The sequence below is a fragment of the Gorilla gorilla genome, chromosome 18 (genome assembly GCF_029281585.2).
Source record: "Gorilla gorilla gorilla isolate KB3781 chromosome 18, NHGRI_mGorGor1-v2.1_pri, whole genome shotgun sequence".
NCBI classification, from domain to species: domain Eukaryota; kingdom Metazoa; phylum Chordata; class Mammalia; order Primates; family Hominidae; genus Gorilla; species Gorilla gorilla.
The window spans coordinates 31,341,498-31,369,151 of NC_073242.2; the positions used below are offsets into that span (position 1 = coordinate 31,341,498).

Here is a 27,654-nt window from a genome sequence, read left to right on the forward strand (position 1 = left end):
GGGAGGCCTCAGGAAACTTAAAATGATGGTGGAAAGGAAAGCAAACATGTCCTTCACATGGTGGCAGGAGACAGAAGTGCAGAGTAAAGAGGAGAAAAGCCGGTATAAAACCATCAGATCTTCTGAGGACTCACTATCAGGAGAACAGCATGGGGGAACCGCTCCCATGATCTAATCACCTCCCGTGAGGTCCCTCCACCAACACGTGGGGATTACAATTAAGATTACAATTCAAGATGAGATTTGTGCGGGGACACAGAGCCGTGCCATATCATTCTGCCCCTGGCCCCTCCCAAATCTCATCTTTCTCATATTTCAAAACACAATTATGCCTTCCCAACAAACAGTTCCCCAAAGTCTTAACTCATTTCAGCATTAACTCGAAAGTCTATGTCCAAAATCTCATCTGAGACAAAATCTAGTCTCTTCCACCTATGAGCCTGTAAAATCAAAAGAAGTTAGTTACTTCCTAGATACGGTGGGGGTACAGGCATTGGGTAAATACACCCGTTTGAAATGGGAGAAATTGGCCAAAACAAAGGGGCTGCAGGCCCCATGCAAGTCTGAAATCCAATAGGCCAGTCATAAAACTTTCAAGTTCCATAATTATCTCCTTTGACTCCATGTCGCACATCCAGGTCACACTGTTGCAAGAGGTGGGCTTCCATGGCCTTGGGCAGCTCTGCCCCTGTGGCTTTGCAGGGTATAGTCCCGCTCCTGGCTGCTTTCACAGGTTGGCGTTGAGTGTCTCCGTCTTTTCCAGGCACACAATGTAGCTGCAGGTGGATCTACCATTCTGGGTTCTGGATGGTGGCCCTTTTCTCACAGCTCCATTAGGCAGTACCCCAGTGGGGACTCTGTGTGGGGGCTCTGACCCCATATTTCCCTTCTTTACTGCATTAGTAGAGGTTCTCCATAAAGGCTCCACCCCTGCAGCAAGCTTCTGGCTGGACATCCAGGCATTTGCATACATCCTCTGAAATCTAGGTGGAGGTTTCCAAACCTCAATACTTTAGTTCTATGTACCCACAGGCTCAATACCACATGGAAGCTGCCGAGGCTTGGGGCTTGCACCCTCTGAAGGCACAGCCTGAGCTGTGTACCTTGGCCCCTCTTAGCCATGGCTGGGGTGGCTGGGCACCAAGTCCTAAGGCTGCACACATCAGGGGGGCCCTGGACCCAGCCCAGGAAACCGTTTTTCCCTCCTAGGCCTGGGATGGGAGGGGCTGCCGTGAAGGTTTGTGATATGCCCTGGAGACATTTTCCCCATTGTCTTGGAATTGGGCTCCTTGTTACTTTTGCAAGTTTCTGCAGCCGGCTTGAATTTCTCTTCAGAAAATGGGTTTTTCTTTTCACATTGTCAGACTGCAAATTTCCACACTTTTTTTTTTTTGAGATGGAGTCTCGCTCTGTTGCCCAGGCTAGAGTGCAATGGCATGATCTCGGCTCATTGCAACCTCTGCCTCCTGGGTTCAAGCAATTCTCCTGCCTCAGCCTCCTGAGTAGCTGGGATTACAGGCACCCACCATCATGCCTGGCTAATGTTTGTATTTTTGTAGAGACAGGATTTCACCATGTTGGCTAGACTGGTCTCGAATTCCTGACCTCAAGTGATCTGCCCACCTTGGCCTCCCAAAGTGCTGGGATTTCAGGCGTGAGCCACTGCGCCCGGCCAATTTCCACACTTTTATGCTCTGCTTCCTCTTGAATGCTTTGCTGCTTAGTAATTTCTTCCCCTAGATGCCCTAAATCTTCTCTCTCAAGTTCAAAGTTCACAGATCTCTAGGGCAGGGTCAAAATGCTGCCAGTCTCTTTGCTAAAGCATAGCAAGGATCAGGAGAACAGCATGGGGGGAACCGTCCCCATGATCTAATCACCTCCCATGATGTTCCTTCCCTAATATGTGGGGATTCCAATTCGGATTACAATTCAAGATGGGATTTAGGTGGGGACACAGAGCCAGACCATATCAGTAATCTCTTGGGCTAACCAATAACCAATGTATTCTTGTATTTTTTCTTTGAAATTTTATAAATATTTAGAAATTTAAATAACATTTAAATCAAAATGGATTATGTTGTAATCATTACTCTGCCAGTTTTTTTTTCTTTTTTTTAATTTTTAAATTTATTTTTTGTAGAGACAGGATCTCCCTATGTTACCCAGGCTGGTTTTGAACCCCTGGACTGAATCGATCCTCCGGCTTTGGCCTCCCAAAGTGCTGGGATCAAAGTTTGTTAATTTGATAGCTAAAATATATTTTCATCTGCATTTCAATTACAATTAGAAGCTATGCATCCTGCAACATATTTTCCAGCAATTTGTGTATTTTCAGTGTGTCTTTCTGAGTCCTTTTTGGGTATGCCTGGACTAGTTTGTCTTTTTCCTGTTAGTTTGTAAGGGCTCTTGTTATCGTGGGACCCTTCCTCTTTGTCCATCACGTGTATTGTATAAATATTTTGTTACAGGCTATTGTTTTCCTATTGGCATATTAACATTTGAGTCTTGTTCTTACTAGTATGTAGTTTTGCAAGGTTGCATTTGTAGCTTGCATACTATTTTGTCTCCTATGTTTTTATTTACTGTTAATAAGTATTTTCCCATGTACCCACGTAACCTTTTTAATTAAACCTATAAATGTCCAATCGATAGTTCCCTGTGTTGGTGGGCTATAATCACATAATTATTATCTGTGGTTTGACATTTGGGTTGCTGTGTTTTCTTTCTCCTTTTTTTTTTTTTATTATTATTTTTGAGACGGAGTCTTGTTCTGTCGCCCAGGCTGAAGTGCAGTGGTGCGACCTTGGCTCACTGCAAGCTCCGCCTCCCAGGTTCACGCCATTCTCCTGCCTCAGCCTCCTGAGTAGCTGGGACTACAGGCGCCTGCCACCACGCCTGGCTAATTTTTCAGTGTTTTTAGTAGAGACGGAGTTTCACCATGTTAGCCAGGATAGTCTTGATCTCCTGACCTTGTGATCTGCCCACTTCAGCCTCCCAAAGTGCTGGGATTACAGGCATGACCCACTGCACCCAGCCTCTTTCTCCCTTTTTAATTTTTTTGAGACAGCATCTTATACCATCACCCAGGCTGGAGTGCATTGTGCAATCTTGGCTCCCTGTGACCTCTGCCTCCTGGGTTCAGGTGATTCTCCTGCCTCAGCCGCTGGAGTAGCTGGGATTACACACGTGTACCATGATGCCTGATTAATTTTTGTATTTTCGGTAGAGATGGGGTTTCACCATGTTGGCCAGGCTGGTCTCGAACTCCTGACCTCAGGTGATCTGCCTCCCAACGTGCTGGGATTACAGGCGAGAGCCACCATACCCGGTCATTTTTATTTTTCTTTTAAAGAAAACACTGTCCTGAATACCACATGGGTAGAGTGCGTATTGGCTTATTTCCTTAGATGATGTTCTCAGGAGTGGAATGAATAACATGTGAAAAGGCTTCACTCTAGCCATTGTCTTATTTTCTAAAAGTGGGCTGGCCCAGCTCACCATTCTAGCAGGGTCTAAGGTTACTTACTGCTGTGGTTATTATTCAGAGTGGACGATGGTGCATATTAATGTCAGGCACAGCAGGGCACGGTGGCTCACGACTGTAATCCTAGCACTTTGGGAGGCCGAGGTGGGCGGATCACGAGGTCAGGAGTTGGAGACCAGCATGACCAACATGGTGAAACCCCGTCTCTACTAAAAATACAAAAATTAGCTGGGCATGGTGGCAGGCACCTGTAATCTCAGCTACTTGGGAGGCTGAGGCAGGAGAATTGCTTGAACCCAGGAGGTGGAGGTTGCAGTGAACTGAGATTGTGCCACTGCACTCCAGCCTGGGTGACAGAGAGAGACTTTATCTTAAAAAAAAAAAAAAAAAAAAAAAAGTCAGGCTTTTCTAGGGTTCCTCCATCAGCCTGGTAAGGCTGGAGACCCGTGGCCAGGAAGAAAATTGGAGCTGTCTGGCACTGGGAAGGGTAACCCAGTAGTTATAATTAAGTTGGCTTATCTGTGAGCCCTTTGATAAGGCTTCACTAATTTACTAACCCAGGATCGCATGTTAGATCAGGATCTCTCTGAGTGCTGCAATTGTAGTTTGCTTTTCTCTCTCTCTTTTTTTTTTTAGAGACAGAGACTCACTCTGTTGCCCAGGCTGGAGTGCAGTGGTATGATCATGGCTCACTGCAGCCTTGAACTCCTGGCCTCAAGCGATCTTCCTGCCTTAGCCTCCTGAGTGTCTTGGATTATAGATGCTTGTTAACATGCCCAGCTAATTTTTAATTTTTTTAGAGATGAGGTCTTGCCCTGTCACCCAGGCTGGAGTGCAGTGGCATGAACATAGCTCACTGCAGCCTTAAACTTCTGGCCTCAAGCAGTTCTCCTGCCTCAGCCTTCCAAAGTGCTGGGATTACAGGTGGGCACCACTGTGCCTGGCCTGCAGTGGTTTAATAGGGCTCTTTCATCTTTAACTTTGGTCCCCTGCCCCCTGAGATCCGTGGAGTGAGCCGTTTGATGCTTGGTACTTGGGACAAAGCTGGCCTATGTCCAGTTCTCTGCATACTTGGTAGGGGAGTGTTTGGAGAAAAGGCTCACCTCTGAGTCACACCCTCTATATTCTCCAAAGGGCCATGGGGATGGGGTGGAGGAGGCTGGGGTGAAGAGATGTTGTAGCTCCAGAGAAAGCCAGGGAGGTGTATGCTGGGTGAAGAGGCCAAATTCAGGAGCCTAGGTTTGAAAATCAGTATAGACGATTCAGGTTAATTCACCCTGTTGTTATAGAGCATCTGTCTGTAGGGTGGCCAGGTCTGGGTGAGTCTCTTGGACAAGATGGGTATCAGGTTTCAGCTCTGAAATTGGACTGATATGTGGGGAGATTCATTCTGCAGTTTTATTTGTAGTTTAGGTTTAAGAAAACTTGGACTGGGCACTGTTGCTGTCATCTGATCCCAGCACTTTGTGATGCTGAAGTGGGAGGATCACTTGAGCCCAGGAGTTTGAGACCAGCCTGGGCAACAGAAAGACCCCATCTCTACAAAATAATAATAATAATTATTATTATTAGTATTAGCTGGGCATGATGGCACATGCCTGTAGTCCCAGCTACTCAGGAGGCTGAGGCAGGAGGATTGCTTGATCCTGGGAGGTTGAGCTGCAGTGAGCTATGATTGCACCACTGCACTCCAGCCTGGACAACAGCATGACACTGTCTCCAAAAAAAATAAAAAAAAAGAAAACTTGTTTAACTACCTAAATCATAGCATTTGTGTGAAGCCAGACGATCACAACTCTGAGAACTGCTGACATATACATATTTTGGAAGTTCCAGGTTTTCTGTTACTATAAACATGGTAGAGATTGAATTTCTTAAAGGGACTTCTTTTCTCCTACTCTTTCTCTTGTCTGATGTTATAAGGGGTACAGTACAGAATGAAAACAGTGCAGAAATGAGTGAAACATGAAAATCCCTTCTAGAGATAATTTTTTATTATTATTTTTTTGAGACGGAGTCTTGCTCCATCGCCCAGTCTGGAGTACAGTGATCTCGGCTCATGGCAACCTCCACCTCCCAAGTTCAAGTGATTCTCCTGCCTCAGCCTCCCGAGTAGCTGGGGTTATAGGTGTGTACCATGCACCACCATGCCCGGCTAATTTTTGTATTTTTAGTAGAGACAGGGTTTGCTGTGTTAGCCTGGCTGGTCTCGAATTCCTGACCTCAGGTGATCCGCCCACCTCGGCCTCCCAAAGTCCTGGGATTACTGGGGTGAGCCACCATGGCCGGCCTCTTCTAGAGACAATCTTATTGGCAGGTTGATGTTTTTAATTTTCAACCTTTCTTCTCCACAGATCCTAAAGATAGAGTAATTTTTTTTTTTTGAGACACATTCTTGCTCTATTACCCAGGCTGGAGTGCAGGTGGCGTGATCTCTGCTCACTGCAGCCTCCACATGCCGAGTAGCTAGGACTGCAGGCATGCACCACTATGTCTAGCTAATTTTTGTATTTTTAGTAGAGATGGGGTTTTACCATTTTGGCCAGGCTGGTCTCAAGCTCATGACCTCAAGTGATCCACCTGCCGCAGCCTCCCAAAGTGCTGGGATTACAGGTCTAAGCCACCGTGCGCAGCCATAAATACATGGTATTTTTTAAGAACAAGAACGGGATTCTACAAAAACATATATATGTGTATTTTGAGACAGGATCTCCTCTGTTGCTCAGGGTGGAGTGCAGGGGCACGATCATGGCCCACTGCAGCCATGACCTCTGAAGCTCAAGCAATCCTCCCACCTTAGCCTCTGGAGTAGCTGGGACCACAGGTGCCCACCACCATGCCCAGCTAACATTTTTTCTTTTTTTTTTTTTTGTATTGAAAACAGTGAGCCAGGTGTGGTGGCTCACACCTGTAATCTCAGTACGTTGAGAGGCTGAGGTGGGCAGATCACTTGAGGTCAGTAGTTCAAGGCCAGGCTGTCCAACATGGTGAAACTCCATCTCTACTAAAAATACAAAAATTAACTGTGGTGGCGCTTGCCTATAATCCCAGCTACTGGGAAGGGGGAGGCATAAGGATCACTTGAACCTGGGAGGAGGAGGTTGTAGAGAGCCAAGATGATGGCACTGCACTTCCGCCTGGGCAACAGAGCAAGACTCTGTCTCAGAAAAACAAAACAAAACATATAGTCTTTATTTTTTTGTTTGCGTGGGCTGGTGCATCTTGATTATGATGCATTTTTGTTAATTGATATTTAATTGCAGATGAAATGTAACATGGATCTGAGTAATTGCTGATAATTGTTTCCTCTTTAGGCAGCTGGTCATAGTCTTTTTTTTTTTTTCTTTTTTCTTTTTAAGAGAGTTTCTGTCTTGTTGCCCAGACTGGAGTGCAGTAGCGTGATCTCGGCTCACTGCAACCTCCTTCGCCAGGGTTCGAGTGATTCTCCTGCCTCAGCCCCCCGAGTAGCTGGGATTACAGGCATGTGCCACCACGCCCGGCTACTTTTTGTATTTTTAGTAGAGACGGGTTTTGCCATGTTGGCCAGGCTGGTCTCAAACTCCTGACCTCAGGTGATCCCCCTGCCTCTGCCTCCCAAAGTGCTGAGATTACAGGCTTGAGCCACTGCTCCCAGCCCATAGTCTTTTTTTTTTTTTAAACCTCTGTGTACAGGTAGGTCCTGGGGAAATTCGAGGCAAGACTTGGGTGAGTGGGTATCTTAGACCCTCTTAGGAGCTCTTTGCAGGAGGTAGAATCTCCGAGGGTCAGTGCCCATGAATGGGTCCCATGGCCTGACTGGTCCCATTCAGGTGACAGTCTCTGAGGGTCCTGCATAGCCCTTACCTGGGCTCCATGCTGGGAATCGAGCGGTGTACAGAGCATGGTTCCCTGCCTTCCTTGAGCCCCAGTCTTGTTGGGGAAATGGTCAAATAAATGAATAATCATCAGGAAGTGCTATGAAGGGGAGCTGCATGGTGCCCGGTGAGTGCAATAGCAGGGTTTCATCTGGTTGGAGAGAAAAAAGGAGACTCCTTAAGTGGGGAACCCCTTTGATGATACAGGTTTGGCTATGTGTGTCGAAGATCCCAAATATAGTGGGTTAAGATACAAGCTCATTTCTCTCTCAAGTAAAAATCCCAGCTGGTGTGGCAGCTCTGTCCGCAAAATAATCAGGGTCCCAGGCCCCTCCCATCTTGTTGCTCTGCTGTCCTCATCTTCATGGATCAAGATGATGCATCTCCATGTCCACATGGCAGCCAGTAGGAAAGCAGAGTAAGGGCATAACCTGGAGGTTGCCCACGTCTCTTCTCGTCACATCCCATTGGCTTGTACCTAGTCATGTGGTGCCTCTAGCTGCAAAGGAGGCTGGGAAATGTAGTTTCCTTTCTAAGCAGGATGTACCCAGCTGAAGATCTTACTCAGGGATGAGGGAGAGTTGATACTGGAGCGCAGCTAGCAGTTTCTGCTGTATAGGCAAAAGCAGAAGGTAAGAATGTTCTGGGCAGTGGGAAATGCATGTGCAGAAGCACTGGCTTAATGAGGAAGGCCACTGTGGCTGGAGCTCAAAGAGTAGGGAAGAGAAAAAGAACCAGAAGCAGGCTGAGAATTGGGCCTGTAGGACTTGGATCCTGTGGGAAGCCTTGGCGGCTTTCTTTCCCCCCTCTTTGCTTAGGCATTAGCTCTAAGACAGGGATATTTACAACACAATTATTTCTTTAAAATTATATATATATATTTTAATTTGTACAGATGAGGTCTCCCTGTGTTGTCCAGGTTGGTTTTATACCCCTGGGCTCAAGCCATCCTCTTGCCTCGGCCTCCCAGAGTGTTGGGATTACAGGTGTGAGCCATTATACCTGGCCTTCAACTCAGTCCCTAAAGACAACTCCTTCTCAAGTGTTGGAAAGAACCAATGACTAAATCACTTCTAGTCTGCTTTATCCCCATCTTGCTTGTGTGACTTTGGTAAGAGTTTGTTTGTTTATTTAAAGGAGCAGAGAGTTTAATAGGCAAGAAGGGGCAAGAAAGAAGGGAGAAGAAGATCCCCTGTATAGAGACAGAGGGAGGGGGGCTCCAAAGCTGAGAGAGAGAACCCCAGCTGCCACAGATAGCAGCTAGGTATATGTACAGAGGCTAGAAGAGGCAGTGTCTGATTTGCATAGGCCTCAGGGGATTGGTTTGACTAGGCATGTCTTTCACGTAGCGCATGAAAAAGCTGGCCCTCCCACCTAGCATTTTAGTATGCAAATGCAGGGTACCATGATGTTCTGCACACTTGGGGAAGTGTGGTGGCGGCCATGTTGCTAGGAACATGTGGGGAAAGGGCAGGAAGGCTGTGGGAATCGCCATGTTTGGGTGGACCCAGTTTCTAATGGCTTGTATTTGCATATCAAAGGTTGCTGTCCTGGCTCTAAGAGCCGGGGCTTTACAAGAAACTTTTCCGGAGTTGCTTTAAAAACCAAACATTTCCCAAGGACCCCTTTTCCTCTCTATTTGCCTAAAATAATTGCTTAACTCCTACATTACCCCCTGTGGAGATGCCACATTAACTGCTGTTAGGGGGTTTTGGGCGACGACTTCTTCTGGCTACTTCCTGGTGAAAAGGGGCGTCGAATGGGGAACAGCAGCTAGGGCTTCTCCTGGGGTGGATCTAAGGGTCCTCGGAAGAATGGCGTGTCCATGTGTGCTTCAGGTTACAGCACCATTTTGAGTTTGATTGCCTCAGTCTGATGAAATAATTTCCTTTCCTGGCCAACACACCAAAATGATACGGCTCCGATGAGTGGAGGAACACCAGGGTTCTTGGTCCTCATGCCGGTTTAGATAAAATGACACAGACACACGTGGAGTGGTTTTAAGGAGTGGAGAGTTTAATAGGCAAGAAGAAAGGGAGAAGGAAGAAGGTCCCCTGTACAGAGACAGAGGGTGGGGGGCTCCAAAGCTGAGAGACGGAACCTCCAAGAGTTGATTTTATAAGTAAAATAACATGCATTGAGGTCACTCTGTGTTGTGTGGTATGCCCAGCCCTCTCTGCACATAACTTGTTTCAGGCCCACAGTCATGCTGGGTGGTTGCTGTAATGACTTTTTATTTTAAATGGGGAATCTGTGACACAGTTAAACATGCCCAGGATCATGTCACTAGCAAGGAGTGGACACAGTATTCAAACCCAGCAGGTTGACTCAAAGCCTGCCCTTTTCCCAGCTGTTTTGACCTCAGTCATTTGAGTCTAGTCTTCAGGATTTTGACATCTATCTCTTACCTTGTATCTGTTAGGATTGCATCTGGCTTCAAGAAACAGCGCTACTTCAGCAGCCTAAGCAGAAAGGTATTTATTTGTTTATTTTTTACATGTCAGGAATTCCAGTACCCCTTGGAGTTGCTGGCATTGGATTAGTGATGCAGGGTTGTTAGGACTGACATCTCTGCTGTTTTCATTGTCTTTTCCTCAAGGCCCCTAAATGGCTGCTACAGCCCTAGCCAATATATCTGGGTTCAAGGTAGGAAGAGGGAAGGATTGCACCAGCCTCATGGGTTCCTTTCTATTCAGGAAAGTCCAAGCCTTCTTCAAAGGCTCTTCTGTCCACATTGCAGACTTCTGGTCATGTCTCCTTGGCTGAAACTGGATTACATGACCACCTCTAGCTGCAAGGGAGGCAGGAAAAATGAGCATTTGGTTTTATGCTTCTCTAGGAGGAAACAGCAAGGGAGAAACTTTTGAGTAAGCCAGCCAATATTGTCCAACATGTACTTATTTTTTAACTTTTTTTTTTTTTTGAGACAAGGTCTGGCTGGCTCTGTTGCCCAGGCTAGAGTGTGGTGGCACAATCTCAGCTCGCTGCAACCTCTACCTCCTAGGCTGAAGCTATCCTCCCACCTTAGCCTCCAGAGTAGCTGGGACTACCACATGCACCACCATACCTGGCTAATTTTTATGTTTGTAGAGATGGGGTCTCACCATGTTGTCCAGGCTGCTCTTGAACTTGTGAGTTCAAGCCATCTGCCCACCTCAGCCTCCCAAAGTGCTGGGATGACAGGCATGAGCCATCGTACTCAGCTAATGTTTTTCTTTCAATCAATTCACTTTTTAAGCCTTAACAAAGTTATTGCAAAAGGAAGTTTCATATCACTTTAGAATGTCTTTGAAGTCACAGGTTGGTTATATTTATGTGCTTACTTTAATAGCTATTAAAGTAAATATAGCACTACTAAGAAAAAAAGATATTCTTTAAATCGCCTATTATCAGTGGTTCTTAACTCTGGATGATTTTGTCTCCAGGGGACATTTGGCAATGTCTGGAAACATTTTTGGCTGTCGCGATGGGGCAGGGAGTGCATGCCTAGAGTCTAGTGGGTAGAGGCCAGGGGGTGTGCTAAATATCCTGCAATACAGGATGGGCTCCATAATGAAAAATCCTCTGGTCCCAAATGTCAGTAGTACTGCAGTTGAGAAACCCTGGCATGGACGCAATCCACCTGCTGCCAGGAGTTATATACAAGCCATGTTAGGGTAATGCTGCAATATGTCCATCGTGATTGTGTTTTCTCCTGGGTGACTATCAGCAACGCTGTAGCCTGCTTGTTGGTTTTCAAGGTCCATTCTCAAGATACTATCAGATCTCCAGCAATCGTGTGATGCAGTTTGAAATGTTCACGTGAGCTGGGCGTGGTGACTCATGCCTGTAATCCCAGCACTTTGAGAGGCCAAGGCTGGAGAATGGCTTGAGCCCAGGAGTTTGAAACCAGCCTGGGCAACATAGCGAGACCCAGTCTCTACACAAAATTAAAAAAAAAAAAAATTAGCCAGGTATGATGGTGCATGGCCATGGTCACAGCTACTCAGGAGGCAGAGGTGGGATGATCACCTGGGCCTGGGAGGTTGAGGCTGCGGTGAGCCACGATTGCACCACCGTATTCCAGCTTGGGCGACAGAGCGAGACCCTGTCTCAAAAAAAAGAATGTGCATATGAATTCAAGATATGTCCCTTATAGAGACTGGTGAGGACACTGAAGCTGAAGTGGTTGAATTGATAGCCCTCTTGCCGGGCAAATCCTATGTGAGTGCTTCTAAAAGAACACTGTGCCTTGCAGAGAGTATTCCTGGGACCTGGCAGGAATCAGGGCCTCTTGGTGACCACATGCTTTGGAAAGGGCTGTGCTTTGGCAAGTGAGAGATTTTATTATTTATTTTCTCCTATCTGCCTCAGTTTGGCAAAAACAAACCTGGCCTGGGCATGGGCCTTGTGGAGACAAGAAGGCAGCTTGAGATTATCAGAGATCAGGCTGCTGGTGGGTTTGCCTGAGCTGGCCTGGTCAGGTAGCTTGACAATGATGCTCACCCCCCATTAAAGTTAATTGAGCTGTTACAGAGTGGGAGTGGGGAGTGGGGGGTGTGATGACTGCCTGTCTCCTTGAGTTGGCGTGGCTAAGAAGTAAGGGAATTTTTTAACTTTTCCTTCTTAATTCTGGAAACTTAGAAAAAAGCCTCTCACCATCCCTTAATCATTCAGTTAGAGAGACCAGGCTGTTGATACGGACATGCTGCATTTCATGGGATCCTGGAGGCCAGCATTTGTGACATACATCCTAGTTTCAGAGATGTTAGGATATAAAAACGTAGCCAGCAGTGTTTATAGGGTGGGCTAATTGAGAGACACAGAGAAATATCAAAGATAGCAAAATAGGAAGAAACAGTCTTAGAATCAATGCAGTATAATAATAGCTTCTAGTTTCTTTCTGTTTTTCTTTTTTTTGATACAGAGTCTCACTCTGTCGCACAGGGTGGACTGCGGTGGCATGATCTCGGCTCACTGTAGCCTCCGTCTCCTGGGTTCAAGTGATCCTCCCATCTCAGCCTCCAAGTCACTGGGATTACAAGTTGTTTGCCACCATGCCCAGCTAATTTTTGTATTTTTAATAGAGACAGGGTTTCACCATGTTGGCCAGGTTGGTCTCGAATGCCTGACCTCAAGTGATCCCCCCTGCCTTGGCTTCCCAAAGTACTGGGATGACAGGTGTGAGCCACCATGCCCAGCCGCCCCCTCACTCTTAAGCACAGCTCTTTGACAGTCAGAGATGTTGCCTGCTGTATTTCTTGTTCTGCTTTTACACATGGTTTAAAAATCCTCGCTCAAGAATGTAAGCCCCATGGCCAGTGCTACCTGCCACCTTTAGGGGTGGCCTCTCCTGGGGTGCAGGAGGTTGCACAGTTCGTTTTGTGACAGCAGGGTCATTTTTTAATCGGATCATCTGCCCCAGTTTGCTTGGCTCTTAGGTGCTTGGGAGTTCTCCTGGGTTTTGCTGTTGTGAAATGGCCCAGCTTGTACACGTTGTTCCTTTTCTTGCTGGAGTTATTTCCTTTAGACTCCTGTCCGTAAAGTAGGATTGTTGGGTGAAAGTGGGGTATGCATGGTTAGGCTTTTCTCTGCCTGCTTTCTGGGTTGCTCTTCAGATAGATTTAATCACCTTTTATTTGTGTTTTGTGGTGTTTTTTTGTTTGTTTGTTTGTTTGTTTTTTTGTTTTGAGACTGAGTTTTGGTCTCGTTGCGCAGGCCGGAGTGCAATGGTGGGATCTCGGCTCACAGCAACCTCTGCCTCCTGGGTTCAAACGATTCACCTGCCTCAGCCTCCCGAGTAGCTGAGACCACAGGCATGCGCCACCATGCCTGGCTAGTTTTTTGTACTTTAGTAGAGATGAGGTTTTACCATGTTGGCCAGGATGGTCTTGATCTCCTGACCTCGTGATCCTCCTGCCTCGGCCTCCCAAAGTGCTGGGATGACAGGCGTGAGCCACTGCGCCCAGAAGATTTTCTGATTTTTAAAGTTATGCCAGAGACCGGGTGTGGTGGCTCACGCCTGTAATTCCAACACTTTGGGAGACTGAGGTTGGCAGATCACCTGAGGTTTAGGACTTTGAGACTAGACTGGCCAATATGGTAAAACCTTGTCTCTACTAAAAATTCAAAAAAATTAGCGAGGCGGGGTGACCGCAGTCCCAGCTACTTAGGAGGTTGAGGCAGGAGAATCACTTGAACCCGGGAAGGAGAGATTGCAGTGAGCCGAAATCGCTTGAACCCGAGAAGCAGAGATTGCAGTGAGCTGAGATCATGCCACTGCATTCCAGTCTGGGTGACAAAGCAAGACTCTGTCAAGAAAAAAAAATAAATAAAAATAAAAAGCTGGAAATCAAATTTTAAATGTTGGGATCTAATCTAATTTTTTTAAAAACAAAAAGTATGCCTAAAACAACAGCAATAACAAGCAGCCATCTATGGGCCAAGCTGTGGGTGGGGAAACCTATTTTGTACTTCTTATTTTATCCGATTGAATTGTGGTGGAGATAGGAAATTGAGACCCCAAAAAGAGTAGTAAGTCTTCCCAAAGTTGTTTAGTCAGTTGCCAGATTATGGCTTGAATTAAATTTAAATTCTTCAGCTGGGCATGGTGGTGCACACCTGTAGTATAGCTGCTTGGGAGGCAGAGGTGGGAGGACTGCTTGAGCCCCAAAGTTCAAGGCACAGGAAGCTGTGATCTTACCACCACACTTCAGCCTGGGCAACAGAGCAAGACCTCATTTCAAAAAAAGAAAAAAAAAAAATTTAAATTCTTCATTACAGAACAGCTGATGGTGGAGGTTTATTCTTGGGCAGGTACCTCTGATCTATTTATGTATGTATCTATGAATTTGTCTATTTGGCATGGCTCTTTAACAAAATACAGGCTTTTTTTTTTTTTTTAAGTAAAAGTAATTGAAACAAAATTTGTTTCCAAGGCTGGACAGCTCAGTGGCAAAATGCAGACTTGAACAACATTGCCTGAGTTTGAATTCAGCTCCAGAGCTTACCAGCTGTGTGATACTGGACACAGTATTTAACCCTTCTGTGCCTGAGTTTCACATCTGAAAAAGGAGATGATAAAAATAATTACAGAATGAAAGGAGATAATACACATGAGGTACTTAGAATAAAGCCTGGCACACAGAACTGCAGTTTGGTTGTTATCCGTGGTGGTGGTGGTGGTGGTGGCGGCGGCGGTGAGGGTGGCGGTGATGGTGGCGATGGTGATGATGGTGGTGGTGATGGTGATGGCGGTGATGGTGTTGGCAGTGATATTGGTGGTGGTGATGGTCGTAGTGGGGAAGGTGATGATGATGAATGAAGATGGTTAGAAAGTCCTCAGTTCACAAGGTCAGAGTGATCTAGATGACACAGGGTTCTTTGGTTATAAGAGAATATCCTTCAGGGTTCCTTTAAATGGCTCTCTCCATCTTTTATACTACAGTGGGACATGCCACAGGTTCTGGGGACTGTTAATGTGAGATGAGATGCTACATACCTTTTTGTTGTTGGTGGGTTTTTTTGTGTGTATGCACTGTTGTGTGTGTGTGTGTGTGTGTGTGTGTGTGTGAGAGAGAGAGAGAGAGAGAGATAGGGTCTCGCTCTGTTGCCCAGGGTGTAGTACAGTGGCATGATCTCAGCTCGTTGCAACTTCTGCCTTCCAGGCTCAGGCAGTCCTCCCACTTCAGCCTCCTGAGTGGCTGGGAATACAGGCACGCTCCATGCCCAGCCATTTTTGGTGTTTTTCATAGAGGCAGCATCTCACTATCTTGTCTAGGCTGGTCTCGAACTCCTGGCCTAAAGTGGTCTGCCCACTTGGCCTCCCAAAGTGCTGGGATTACAGGCATGAGCCACTGCACCTGACCTGTATGCTCCTGTTAAGACAGCTTTATTTTTATTTATTTATTTCGAGACAGGGTCTCTGTTGCTCAGGTGGGAGTGCAGAAGACACCACGTACCTTTATCCCTTATTCCTCATTTCTCAGTCTTTCTGGCTACTGATCTTTTGAGTTTGCGTGTTCATCCTGAGAGGTCCTTGGATATATAGGAGCCTTGTCTGTTTCTTCAAACCCCATGGCAGCTGGTTTCATGCTCCAGGCGAGCTCCTGTCCTCTGGGGTGTGTCCTGCTGACCCCTCGCCTGTGTTTGTGTTCGCAGGACTGGAATGTCACGTGGAATACCAGCAACCCGGACTTCACCAAGTGCTTCCTCGTGTGGGTGCCTTGTTTTTACCTCTGGGCCTGTTTCCCCTTCTACTTCCTCTATCTCTCCCGACATGACTGAGGCTACATTCAGATGACACCTCTCAACAAAACCAAAACTGTAAGTCACCGGGGGGTTTCGTTGTGGGGGGTGGGAAGGTGCACCTGGATGGGGAGTGGTGGTTGGTGATAACTGACATTTCTCTTCTACTTAGTTGACCCTAAGTTCCTTCTTCTAGAAGGCAGAAGAATAATGTGGGAGGTGAAAACTGGATCTCTGGAGACAAACATGGGTACAAATCTTTGCTCTGCCGCTTAGTATTTGGCCTCGAGCAAATTTTTTAACCTCCCCAAGCCTCAGTTTCCCTGTTTATGCAATAGGAATGATAGGCTTGTTCTCAAGGCATTACTGGGAGATTATCAGCTCTTCCCCTCTTACTGAGGCGATCTCCTTTGTATTTAATTAAATATATTTATATAGATTTTTTCTGGCCAATTTTTAATTTATTTTTTGTAGAGAGGGGGGACTTGCTGTGTTGCCCAGGCTGGTCTTGAACACCTGGCCTCAAGCAGTCCTCCTGCCTTGGTCTCCCAAAGTACTGGGATGCTCAGTGTGAACCACCATGCCTGGCCCCTAATTTTTTTTTTAAGTTGGCTTTTATTTTGAAATAATTTAAAGCTACAGGAAAATTGCAATAATGGGCCAGGTGTGGTGTTTCACGCCTGTAATCCCAGCACTTTGGGAGGCCAAGGCGGGCAGGTCAGGAGTTTGAGACCAGCCTGACCAACATGGTGAACCTGTCTCTACTAAAAATACAAAAATGAGCTGGGTGTGGTGGCATGTGCCTGTAATCTTAGCTACTTGGGAGGCTGAGGTGGGAGGATCCCTTGAACCCAGGAGGCAGAGGTTGCAGCGAACTGAGATCATGCCACTGCACTCTAGCCTGTGCAACAGCGAGACTCCTTCTCAAAAAAAAAAAAAAAGTTGCGATAATGATACCAGGAACTGCTGCCTGATTTTCTCTATCCATCACTCATAGTCACTGTTTCCTGTTTTTTTGTTTTTTTTTTTTTTTGACACAAGGTCTTGCTCTTTTGCCCAGGCTGGAGTGCAGTGGTATGATCACAGCATACTGCAACCTTGAACTCCTGGCTCAAGCCATCCTCCTGCCTCAGCTTTTTGAGTAGCTGGTAGCTGGGACTGCAGGCATACACCACCATGCCTGGCTAATTTAAAACAATTTTTTGTAGAGACAGGGTCTCGCCTTGTTGCCCAGGCTGTTTTTAAACTCCTGGCTTCCAGTGATCCTCCTGCCTCGGCCTCCCAAAGTGCTGGTATTACAGGCATGAATCTGGCCCGTATTCACTGATTTTTTAATCTTTTGCTACATTTGTTTTATCATGAGCTTTTGTTCTCTCTCTCTGTATGCATGCTATAATTTATTTTTTCTGAATCATTTGAGAATGGATGCACCTTGAAACATATCCCACCTGTAGAGGGCCCTCAGTAAATACTGGTTGAATGAATGGTTGTCGTGGAGGGCTTTCTTGTGCAGTGCGCTGGAGTTGCAGCTAGAGATGAGCTGTGAGCTGAGCTCTTGAGTGTTCAGGCACTGGGGAGCATGGTGACCAGACAAACAGTCCTGTTGGAGGTAGCGGGGTGTAGCAAGCTGGTTACAGACCATCACGTGCCGGCCTGGATGCCAGCTCAACCTACCGAGGACTTGTCCTTATTCCAGAGGATATGTGCCATGTCCTAGGACTGTGGCTGATCATTTGAAGGCTGGCTGGTTCCCCTATCCCTGGGGCTGAGCTGTTTGTGCAGGCCCTGGGGGAGGTTCCAGGGCTGTCTGTTGTAGGATATGTATGTGCTTCTCTTCCAGGCCTTGGGATTTTTGCTGTGGATCGTGTGCTGGGCAGACCTCTTCTACTCTTTCTGGGAAAGAAGTCGGGGCATATTCCTGGCCCCAGTGTTTCTGGTCAGCCCAACTCTCTTGGGCATCACCATGGTAAGTAGGAGCTGGCTGTGACCCCTGGGCCATCTGCTGGGCTCAGTGGAGACCAAAAGTAATAACCCGTAAGACTAGAATCATAGTTTTTTAAGGCAATGATCAGCTGGAGCTGGGATATAAATGTAGCCTTTTTTTTTTTTTTTTTCTTTTTTTTAAGAGATGAGATCTCGCTTTCATCCAGGCTGGAGTGCTGTGGTACCATCATAGTTCACTGCAGCCTCAAACTTCTGGCCTCAAGCAATCCTCCTACCTCAGACTTCTGAGTAGTTGGGACTACAGGTGTGTGTCACCACGCCCAGCTTATTTTTGGCTAATTTTAAAATTTTCTGTAGAAATGGGATCTCACTGTGTTGTCTAGGCTGGTCTTAAACTCCTGGCCTCAAGTGATCCTTCCAGAGCACTGGCATTATAAGCATGAGCCACTGTTCCCAGCCCCAGCTGCAGTCTTTGGATGGGGCATGTGTTGTCCAGTTTGCCACAGTCCCCGCCATGCCCTATTGTCTTCCCTGCCACTGATTCTGAGTGGCAGATGCCCCCTTTTCTTGCGTTTGCCAGACTTTGCTCTTGCATTGGCTACTTTGGTCACTTATATACTAACTGCCTGGGGTCTAATGGCCTTGAGTTTTCACTATCTGGCATAGGGGGTGGGTTGCTAAGCTAAATAGGAAACTGCTCTGTCCCGGGGGATACACAACTTAGTGAGTGACAGAGACAAGGAAACAACTTTATTAATTACAGCTGATGTGTATCGAGCACTTACTATGTATGTACCTGGCAGTATTCTTGGTGTTTCACGTGTCTTGAAATTCATTGAATTTTCACAACAACCCTGTGAGATGGGTCCTGCTTTGTTCCCATCTTACAGGTGAGGAAACAAGGCACAGAGAGGTTAAGTGTCCTGCTCAAGATCACACCACTAATGTGCAGCTGAGTCAGGGGTGGGACCCCAGATGCCATGCTTTTAGCCCCTGCAACCTGCAGCTTCTGAGCCCTGATCAGAGAGTTCTCGGAGAGTGTAGCCCTTGAGTATTGTAAAAAGAGGAGGGAGGCTGGGCATCGTGGCTCATGCCTGTAATCCCAGCACTTTGGGAGGCTGAGGCGGGAGAATCACTTGAGGTCGGGAATTTGAGACCAGCGTAGCCAACATGGCAAAACCCCGTCTCTACTAAAAATAAAAAAATTAGCCGGCGTGGTGGCACACGCCTGTAGTCCTAGCTACTCAAGAGGCTGAGGCAGGAGAATTGCTTGAACCCGGGAAGTGGAGGCTGCAGTAAGCCGAGATCGCACCACTGTGCTCCAGTCTGGGGGACAGAGCGAGACCTCATCTCAAAAAAGAAAAAAAAAAAAAAAGGAGAGAACAAGTTTAAGGCAGGACATTCTGAGCAGGGTGAACAGTGTGTCCAGGGAGGGGTGGAAGGTTAAGGGGAGGATGCAGGCAGGGAGGACAAGGTGTTCGGTGAAGGAACACGGTGTGAAGGTTGGGGGGATAGAGTGGATGTGACAGAGGGGTCAGGAAAGACAACGCGGAGCCAGGTTGCCAAGGACCATGAATCTTTATTTTTCTAAATTAATTTTTCATTTTTTAAATTTTAGAGTCAGAGTCATACTCTGTTGCCCAGGCTGGACTTCACTGGCGTGAGATCACAGCTCACTGCAGGCTTGAACTCCTGGGCTCAAATGATCCTTCTGCCTCAGCCTCCCAAGTAGCTGGGAGTGTAGACATGCACCAACATGCCCATCTAAATTTATTATTTATTTATTTATTTATTTATTTATTTATTTATTTATTTATTTTCCCCCCCCGAGATGGAGTTTCGCTTTGTTGCCCAGGCTGAAATGTAATGGCGTGATCTTGAGTTGCCGCAACCTCCGCCTCCTGGATTCAAGCGATTCTCCTGCCTCAGCCTCCCGAGAAGCTGGGATTACAGGCATGCGCCACCACGCCCGGCTGATTTTGTATTTTTAGTAGAGATGGGATTTCACCATGTTGGCCAGGCTGGTCTCGAACTCCGGACCTCAGGTGATCCACCCACCTAGGCCCCCCAAAGTGCTGGGATTACAGGCATGAGCCACCACCCCCGGCCAGTTTGTTATTTTTGTAGAGACAGGGTCTCCCTATGTTGCCCAGGCTGGCCTCAAACTCCTTGTCTCAAGTGATCCTCCTGCCTGGGCCTCCTAAAGTGCTAGGATTATAGGTGTGAGCCACCATGCCCTGCCCAGACCATGGTTCTATATAGCACACATATGTGCTGTCCACTCTCTGCCAAGAACTGTCCTAATCCCTTTACTTATTAACCCTTTTACGTTGTAAATAAGATAAGCAAACTGTGGTACAGAGAGGAGAAGGACTGGCCCAAGGTCACCTGGTCAGTAAGTGGTAGGGCCAGCTTCCAGTCTAGGCCCCAGCGTGTAGCCTGGCACCTGCTTTATGCCTGGCTCTCCTGCTGGGTTTGATTCCCCTTTGTGTCCTCAGAGCCTGGCCCTGTGCCTGGCATGCAGTAAGCGTTCCATAAATGCATGGAGGGAATGAGAGAGTAAAGGGCTTTGCTTTGTCCTGAATTCGGGTCTTGGGCTCTGCGTTCTGGCAGTGGGGTATTAGAGTGGATTTTTTTTTTTTTTCCCCTCAATTTCACTATAATAGAGACAGGGTCTTTCCATGTTGCCCAGGCTAGTCTTAAACTCCCGAGCCCAGGTGATCCCCCTGCCTTGGCCTCCTAAAGTGGTGGGATTACAGGCATGAGCCACCATAGGTGGTCAGCTGTTTTTGACTTGAGTAGGTCATCCTCCCTTAACATTCCTTGTTCCTGGTCTTTTTTTTTTTTTCCTTTGAGGCAGAGTTTCGCTCTTTTTTCCCAGGCTCAATGGCGTGATCTTGGCTCACTGCAACCTCTGCCTCCCGGGTTCAAGTGATTCTCCTGCCTCAGCTTCCCCAATAACTGGGATTACAGGCACGCGCCACCACACCTGGCTAATTTTTGTATTTTTAGTAGAGACGGGGTTTCACCATGTTGGCCAGGCTGGTCTCAAACTCCTGACCTCAGGTGATCCACGTGCCTCGGCCTCCCAAAGTGCTGGTATTACAGGCGTGAGCCACTGTGCCTGGCCGTTCCTGGTCTTATGATCGTTCATTTATGCCTCTGTCACCCTGGGGGAAACGGGGGTGATAGTCTGAGGGTTGGGGCTTTTGACTCCTCAGGGGACTCTGAGCTGGGCTGGCCAAGAGGTGAACTGGCCTATGAGATCCTCGGCCTCTCTTTATCCACCTGAGATCTCTGGGATGGAATGGAGGACCAGCTCAGCTGTGAATGGCGTCAGAAACATTCTGACTATATCCCAGGGAACCAGGATATGCAGGCACTGGGAATATGGGACAGGATGCAGCCAGCACATGTTTTTTTTTTTTTTTCTTTGAGATGGCGTCTCACTCTGTCGCCCAGGCTGGAATGCTGTGGCGTGATCTCAGCTCAATGTAGCCTCCGCCTCCCGGGTTCAAGTGATTCTCCTGCCTCAGCTTCCCAGCTAGCTGTGACTAAAGGCGCACGCCACTACGCCTGGCTAATTTTTGTATTTTTAGTAGAGATAGGGTTTCACCATGTCGGCCAGGCTGGTCTCAAACTCCTGACCTGCCCGCCTTGGCCTCCCAAAGTGCTGGCATTACAGGCATGAGCCACTGCGCCCGGCTGATTTTTTTTTTATCCCTACTCTGTATCAAGCATTGGAGACACAACCATATAGTCTAGCTGTGCAAACAGACGTTATACAAATGATTCCTCAAAAGGCACAAAGTGTTTAAACGTCTGCAGAGTGCTGTGTGAGGGTGAAGGTAGGGGAGCTTGGTTTGGTCTGGGGCATAGCCAGGCTTCTCTGAGGGAGGGATGGTGCAGCTGAAGCCTGAGAATGAGCAAGTTGTTAAAAAGCTGAAGGGGCTGAGGGCAGAGGACCAGCTGGGGAGAAAAGCACATGTAAAGTCCTGGGGGTCACAGGGAAAACTTGAGAGTTGTGTGTGGCTGGAGCAGAGATGGCCGAGGCGGAGAGCAGGGGCGATGGGGCAGAGGCTGACCCCGGGAACGTTGAGCATCAGGGCAAGTGGGTTTTGTTTTCTGTACTGGGTACTCTGCCTGTTCTTTTAAATAAAGTTTTATTGGCATGAAGGCATGTCCATTCATTTACATCTTGTCTATGGCCACTTTCACACTGCAGTGGCAAAGCGGAGTAGTTTTGATGTAGTCTATGGCCCATGAAGTCCAAAATATTTATTACGTGGTCCATTAAGAAATAGTGTGGCTGGGAGCAGTGGCTCACACCTGTAATCCCAGCACCTTGGGAGGCCAAGGCAAGGGGATCACCTGAGGTCAGGAGTTTGAGACCAGCCTGGCCAACGTGGTGAAACCCCGTCTTTACTAAAAATACAAAAATTAGCTAGGCATGGTGGCGGGCACCTGTAGTCCCAGCTACTGGGGAAGCTGAGGGAGGAGAATCACTTGAACCTGGGAGGCGGAGGTTGCAAGTGAGCTGAGATTGTGCCACTGTGCTCCATCCTGGGCGACAAGAGTGAAATTCTATCTCAAAAAAAACCCAACAACTCCTGTCTTGTGCTTCTCTCCTCAGCTGCTTGCTACCTTTTTAATTCAGCTGGAGAGGAGGAAGGGAGTTCAGTCTTCAGGGATCATGCTCACTTTCTGGCTGGTAGCCCTAGTGTGTGCCCTCGCCATCCTGAGATCCAAAATTATGACAGCCTTAAAAGAGGTAAGTGGCAGTCTCCTTCCTCATCTTCCTTCAGTGGACCCGGGGGGAGAGATGCTGGGTCTCTCTGGCTTGTGTAGAAGTCATGCATTGCCATGGGAACCAGGGGATGGGTACCACATGCAGCTAGCTTCTCCCTCGGTGACTTCCCTACCCCACCAAATCCTCACTAAGTCAGCCTCAGCCTTTTTTCTAGCACCTCCTTTCCCCAGGGCCTGATTTGTCTGGGTTGCTCCAGGGGGCTCCCATGGGACCTCCAAGGGCAGGAGCTGTGGGCCGATGCCAGGCTGGCCCCATCAGCAGGAAACAGCAAGAGAGGCAGCTCCAAATTTTGCCAGGCTGGGATGGAGCCGAGCCGGGAACGGTGTTTGCAGAGTGACTGTTCCCCTGGGGGACCCTAGGCTTGTCCTCACGTTACCTTTGTCCCATCAGTTGCTGCTCTGGCTGGGGAAGTTGTTTACATTGGCTGCCATGTGCTGCTCCTAGGAATTTTGAGGAGTGTGCACTTTTTTTTTTTTTTTTTGCTGTTGTTGAGGCAGAGTCTCGCTCTGTCGCCAGGCTGGAGTGCAGTGGCACGATCTAGGCTCACTGTAACTTCTACCTCCTGTGTTCAAGCGATTCTCCTGCCTCAGCCTCCCGAGTAGCTGGGACCACAGGCACGCGCCACCATGCCCAGCTAATTTTTGTATTTTTAGTAGAGACGGGGTTTCACCATGTTGGCCAGGATTGTCTCGATCACTTGACCTCGTGATCCACCCGCCTTGGCCTCCCAAAGTGTTGGGATTACAGGCGTGAGCCACCACGCCTGACCTGGAGTGTGTGCTTTTGGAATAACCTGCTGTTCCTGCCATCTTGGAGCTAATTAGAGACTGGCATGAGGCAAAGGAAGGAAAAGAAGCTGAACATTTGACTATTGAGTGCCTACGTATTATCATGAGTGATAGCAGCTGATGCTGATTGAGTTCATGTTTTCAAAGTGCCTCGCAGGGGACTGTGTATGTGTCACGAATAATCTGCCGGACCTCTTGCAGTGACTTGGACAGAATTTCTCAGCCTCAGCACTAATCGACATTTTGGATTGGAGACTCTTTGGTTGTAGGGGCTGTCCTGTGCTTTGTAGACATTTAGGGGCGTCCCTGGCTTCCCCTGACTGGGTGCCATAAGACTCCCAAGTTACGACAAAGAAGATGTCCCCAGACACTGCCAGATGTTTCCTGGGAGGCAGAATCACCCCTGGTTAAGAACCACCGGTGGTTTATAGGTGGGGAATCTGAGGCACAGAAAGGTTAAATAAGTTGACAAGATCCCACAGCCAGTGTGAGAGAGCCAGGCCTTGATACAGCTCTGTTTCACTCCCAAGCCCTGTCTTCCTCCCATCAGGCAGCGGTGAGCAGTGAGACTACCCGTGATGGAGCCGGCTTTCTGCCATTATGTCCCGGGGGGGGCTGGCAGCCCCTGGGGAGCCTGCGATGTCGCTGTGGCTGAGTGGGTTTCTGCCACCTGCTCTCAGAATGTGACCTTGGTTTTTTGTTTTTTTTTTTTTGAGATGGAGTTTTGCTCTGTCACACAGGCTGGAATGCAGTGGCGTGATCTCGGCTCACTGCAGCCTCCGCCTCCTGGGTTCAAGTGATTCTCCTGTCTCAGCCTCCCGAGTAGCTGGGATTACAGTTGCCCGCCACCACGTCTGGCCAATTTTTGTATTTTTAGTAAAGACGGGGTTTCACCATGTTGACCAGGATGGTCTCCAACTCTTGACCTCAGGTGTTCCGTCTGTCTCGGCCTCCAAAAGTGCTAGGATTACAGGCGTGAGCCACCACACCCAGCCCCAGAATGTGATCTTTTTCTTCCTTCCTTCCCCACCATGCAGGATGCCCAGGTGGACCTGTTTCGTGACATCACTTTCTACGTCTACTTTTCCCTCTTACTCATTCAGCTCGTCTTGTCCTGTTTCTCAGATCGCTCACCCCTGTTCTCGGAAACCATCCACGACCCTGTAAGTGTGACCACAGACAAGTGTGTGTGCGTGTGTGTGTGTGAGAGAGAGATGCGTGACACAGTACCCCCTAACATTTCTTAGATCCATCCAGGATTTCGTTCCAGCCTCCCTCAACCCCTGATACAGGGAATATCATCCCACCTACTTTACAGATGGAAAAACTGAGGCTTAGATGTGGCTGGGGGAGCTGAAGGAGAGAATCTGCTTTGTCGTTGATGAACTGCTGTCTTGGAGGCCTGTAGGTTTCTCACTTGGCATGGTGATTTTGGAAAATGTGAGCAGATAATTACAAATCAGGTATTTTTTATGAATTCTAGCTGTCCAGATGTTCTGGAAAAGTAAAGTTCTGACAGATTAGGCCTATAATCCTACAGGGCAGAGCTGAGGAGTTGCTGGAGTCCCCGGCACTCCCTATTGTATTATACTGGCATGCTTTCCTCACTTGTGGCAAATGCCTGGCCCCTGAGGGATTTGAGTTTGAGACCCTTGGTCTGTTTTGTCAGTTTCAGAGAAATTCTGTAAATATGGAAACTTATCAGTGAGGAGTGTAGAGATGGCCACCGTTTCTGCTAGTAGAACAAAAGGGAACACTTTATTAATTTCCCTTAATTCTTTTCTTCTTTTTTTTGAGACAGGGTTTTGCTCTGTTGCCTAGGCTGGAGTGCAGTGGTGTGATCTCGGCTCACTGTAGTCTTGACCTCCTGGGCTCAAGCAATCTTCCTACCTCAGCTTTCTGAGTAGCTGGAATTACAGGCACTCACCACCATGCCTGGCTAATTTTTTTTCTTTCTTCAACTTTTATTTTAAGTTCCAGGGTATAGGTACAGGATGTGCAAATCTTTCATTACTGCATGGTGACCTCTCTTCCCTCTGCTGCTAAAGCTTGTGTTTCAGAATTTAGACCTGGATGCATCCATGTTGAAAGCCAGGCTTTGTCTGTCATCCCAGGAGCTCTGTGTCGGTCCCTTTCCTTGCCTGCATGTTGTTGACTTGAGGCTCATCTTCATTTCTCTGGGAAATAAGTTCTTTGATAGCTTGCTTAGAATCTCTCAGTACTTCCCATTGCCCTTAGAATGAAGACCAAAATGTGTGGCCTGCAGTGTAGACTGTGCACAGCCTCCAGTGTAGACTGCTCAGGCCCCTTCTTGGTTCCTGGAGTCTACCATGCTTTCTTCTACCACCGGGCCTTTGCACACACTGCTGTCTGTTGGGAATGCGTTGCCTTTCCTTGTTACTTAGTTCTCCTCTACTCACCCTTCAGGTGCCAGCTTGACTGTCTTCCTTGGGGGAGCCTTCTCTGACCTTCGTGCACCAGATCAGCCCCCATGCACTTACTTTGTCTCATTGGTAATATTTCTCTCCCTTCAGGACACACATCAAGGCCCAGAAGTTGTAGTTTTGCATTTGTTCATGTGATCATTTGATGCATGTCTCTCTCTGGAGCCTGACTCTTTGGGGCTCACATCCTGACTCCACCACTTTTAGCTGTGGGACCTTGAACAAATCTTTTTCATCTCTGGTCCCCAGTTTTTAAATTAAATTAAATTTTATTTTATTTTTATTTTGAGACAGTCTTGCTCTGTTGCCAGGCTGTAGTGCAGTCGTTCAATCATGGCTCACTGCAACCTCCGCCTCCCAGGTTCAAGCGATTCTCTTGCCTCAGCCTCCCAAGTAGCTGGAACTACAGGCGCCCGCCATCACATCCAACTAATTTTTGTATTTTTAGGAGAGACAGGGTTTCACCATGTTGGCTAGGATGGTCTCGATCTCTTGACCTCATGATCTGCCTGCCTCGGCCTCCGAAAGTGCTGGGATTACAGGCCCAGTTTCTTTTAACTGCAAAACAGGGATGATATAATACTTTTTATTTATCTTGTGAGGTGAGGATGAAGATTAAATAAGGTAGTTTGTGTAAAGCACTTAGAAAAGAGCTAGCTACTAATAGTAGAGAATCTTGGCAGGTATTACTGACGATTACTGCAGTAGACCACAAGCTCCATACAGGCAGGGGTCATTTCTGTTTGTTTAGATTTGTATGCAGGGTGCTTGGCACAAGGGTTGTGCTCAGGAAATACTTGTTGGATGAACGAATGAATGAAGTGGAGATAATAGTAATACCATGTTTATAGAATTCCATGAGGATATAAAATAATGCAAGTATATAAGCTCTTGGTAGAGTGTCTAGCACATAGTAGGTGGTCAATAAATATTCAGTGACTGAATGAGTAAAGTGGGGACAAAGTAATACCCGCTCATGAGGTTGTCGTGGGGATATAAGGCAACCCTGTAGTACCTTGTAGAATGCCTAGCACATAGTAGGTGCTCAGAAAATATTTGTTGAATGAATGAGTGAAGTAGGGATGATGTTAACACCAGCTCCTAGGGTTGTTGCGGGGATAGAAGACAAGGCAGGTCTATAGCATGTTGTATTGTGGTTGCAAATGGTAGACACTCCGTTGATTGAAACTGGAAGAGCTGCCATGAGTTTCTTTCTCCTGGGGATTAGGAGAGGGTCCTTTTGGGGTGCAGAATGGTGTGGAGCTGACGCTAGTCCTCTGGAAGGAAGAGTGAGCAGCTGACTACTTGCTAAGCTCTGACCTGGATGAAAAGTCAAATCGTTCCTTTCCCTCTTCCTCCCAAACCTGTGCTTTCTTTCCACTAGAATCGCTGCCCAGAGTCCAGCGCTTCCTTCCTGTCGAGGATCACCTTCTGGTGGATCACAGAGTAAGGCCAGGCCCCCCAGACCTCAGGGAGGTGGTGGGGAGTGAATGAATGAATGAATGAATGAATGAACATGCTCAGCTCCCCCTCCCCAACTTCTCCCTCCTTTGCTCTTCTGCAGAGTTGTCTTGAATCTGCCTGTGCTGGCCATGTGGTCTCAGAGACACCAACTCTGTCCGGCAGTTCCGTGAACTTGAATGTGATAAACACATGAGCCGTGAGCAGCTGACACCTCTGCAGAAGGCTTTGCCTGGGACAGCCATATGCTGGACTGCTCTTGCTTTAGCTTCAGATTTGGGTTTTTAAAATATTAGGTATAGTTATTACTGACATTGTGCCCCTCCTGTCCCCCACGCCTTAGAAAAATAATACTGTCTCACCACAGGAAGTGTGGGTTAAAAAACCACATGTGCGGATCAGCAGTTCAGGAGACATCTAGAGGTGACCAGTGTCACCATTTTAGTATGCCTTCTTCTGGTCGTCTTTCTTTTTTTTGAGACAGAGTCTTACTCTGTCAGTCTCAGCTCACTACAAGTCTCCGCCTCCCAGGTTCAAGTGATTCTCCTGCCTCAGCCTCCCAGGTAGCTGGGATTACAGGCTTGCGCCACCATGCACGGCTACTTTTTGTATTTTTAGTAGAGACAGAGTTTTGCCATGTTGG

At 47.5% G+C, this 27,654-nt stretch overlaps 1 protein-coding gene across 3 annotated transcripts in view; it reads left to right on the forward strand.

The window, feature by feature from the left end:
* The window catches only part of LOC115933223 (serine/arginine repetitive matrix protein 2), a 124,605-nt gene that overhangs the window by 3,941 nt on the left and 93,010 nt on the right, over window positions 1–27,654 (forward strand). For all 3 annotated transcript variants that reach the window (XM_063699602.1, XM_063699603.1, XM_063699604.1), the window contains exons 2-6: window positions 15,478–15,642; window positions 17,405–17,530; window positions 22,142–22,279; window positions 24,144–24,269; window positions 26,935–26,996. In XM_063699602.1, coding sequence (XP_063555672.1) covers window positions 15,616–15,642; window positions 17,405–17,530; window positions 22,142–22,279; window positions 24,144–24,269; window positions 26,935–26,996 — 479 coding nt within the window. In that variant the 5' untranslated portion in view covers window positions 15,478–15,615. The remainder of the gene's footprint in view (window positions 1–15,477; window positions 15,643–17,404; window positions 17,531–22,141; window positions 22,280–24,143; window positions 24,270–26,934; window positions 26,997–27,654) is intronic.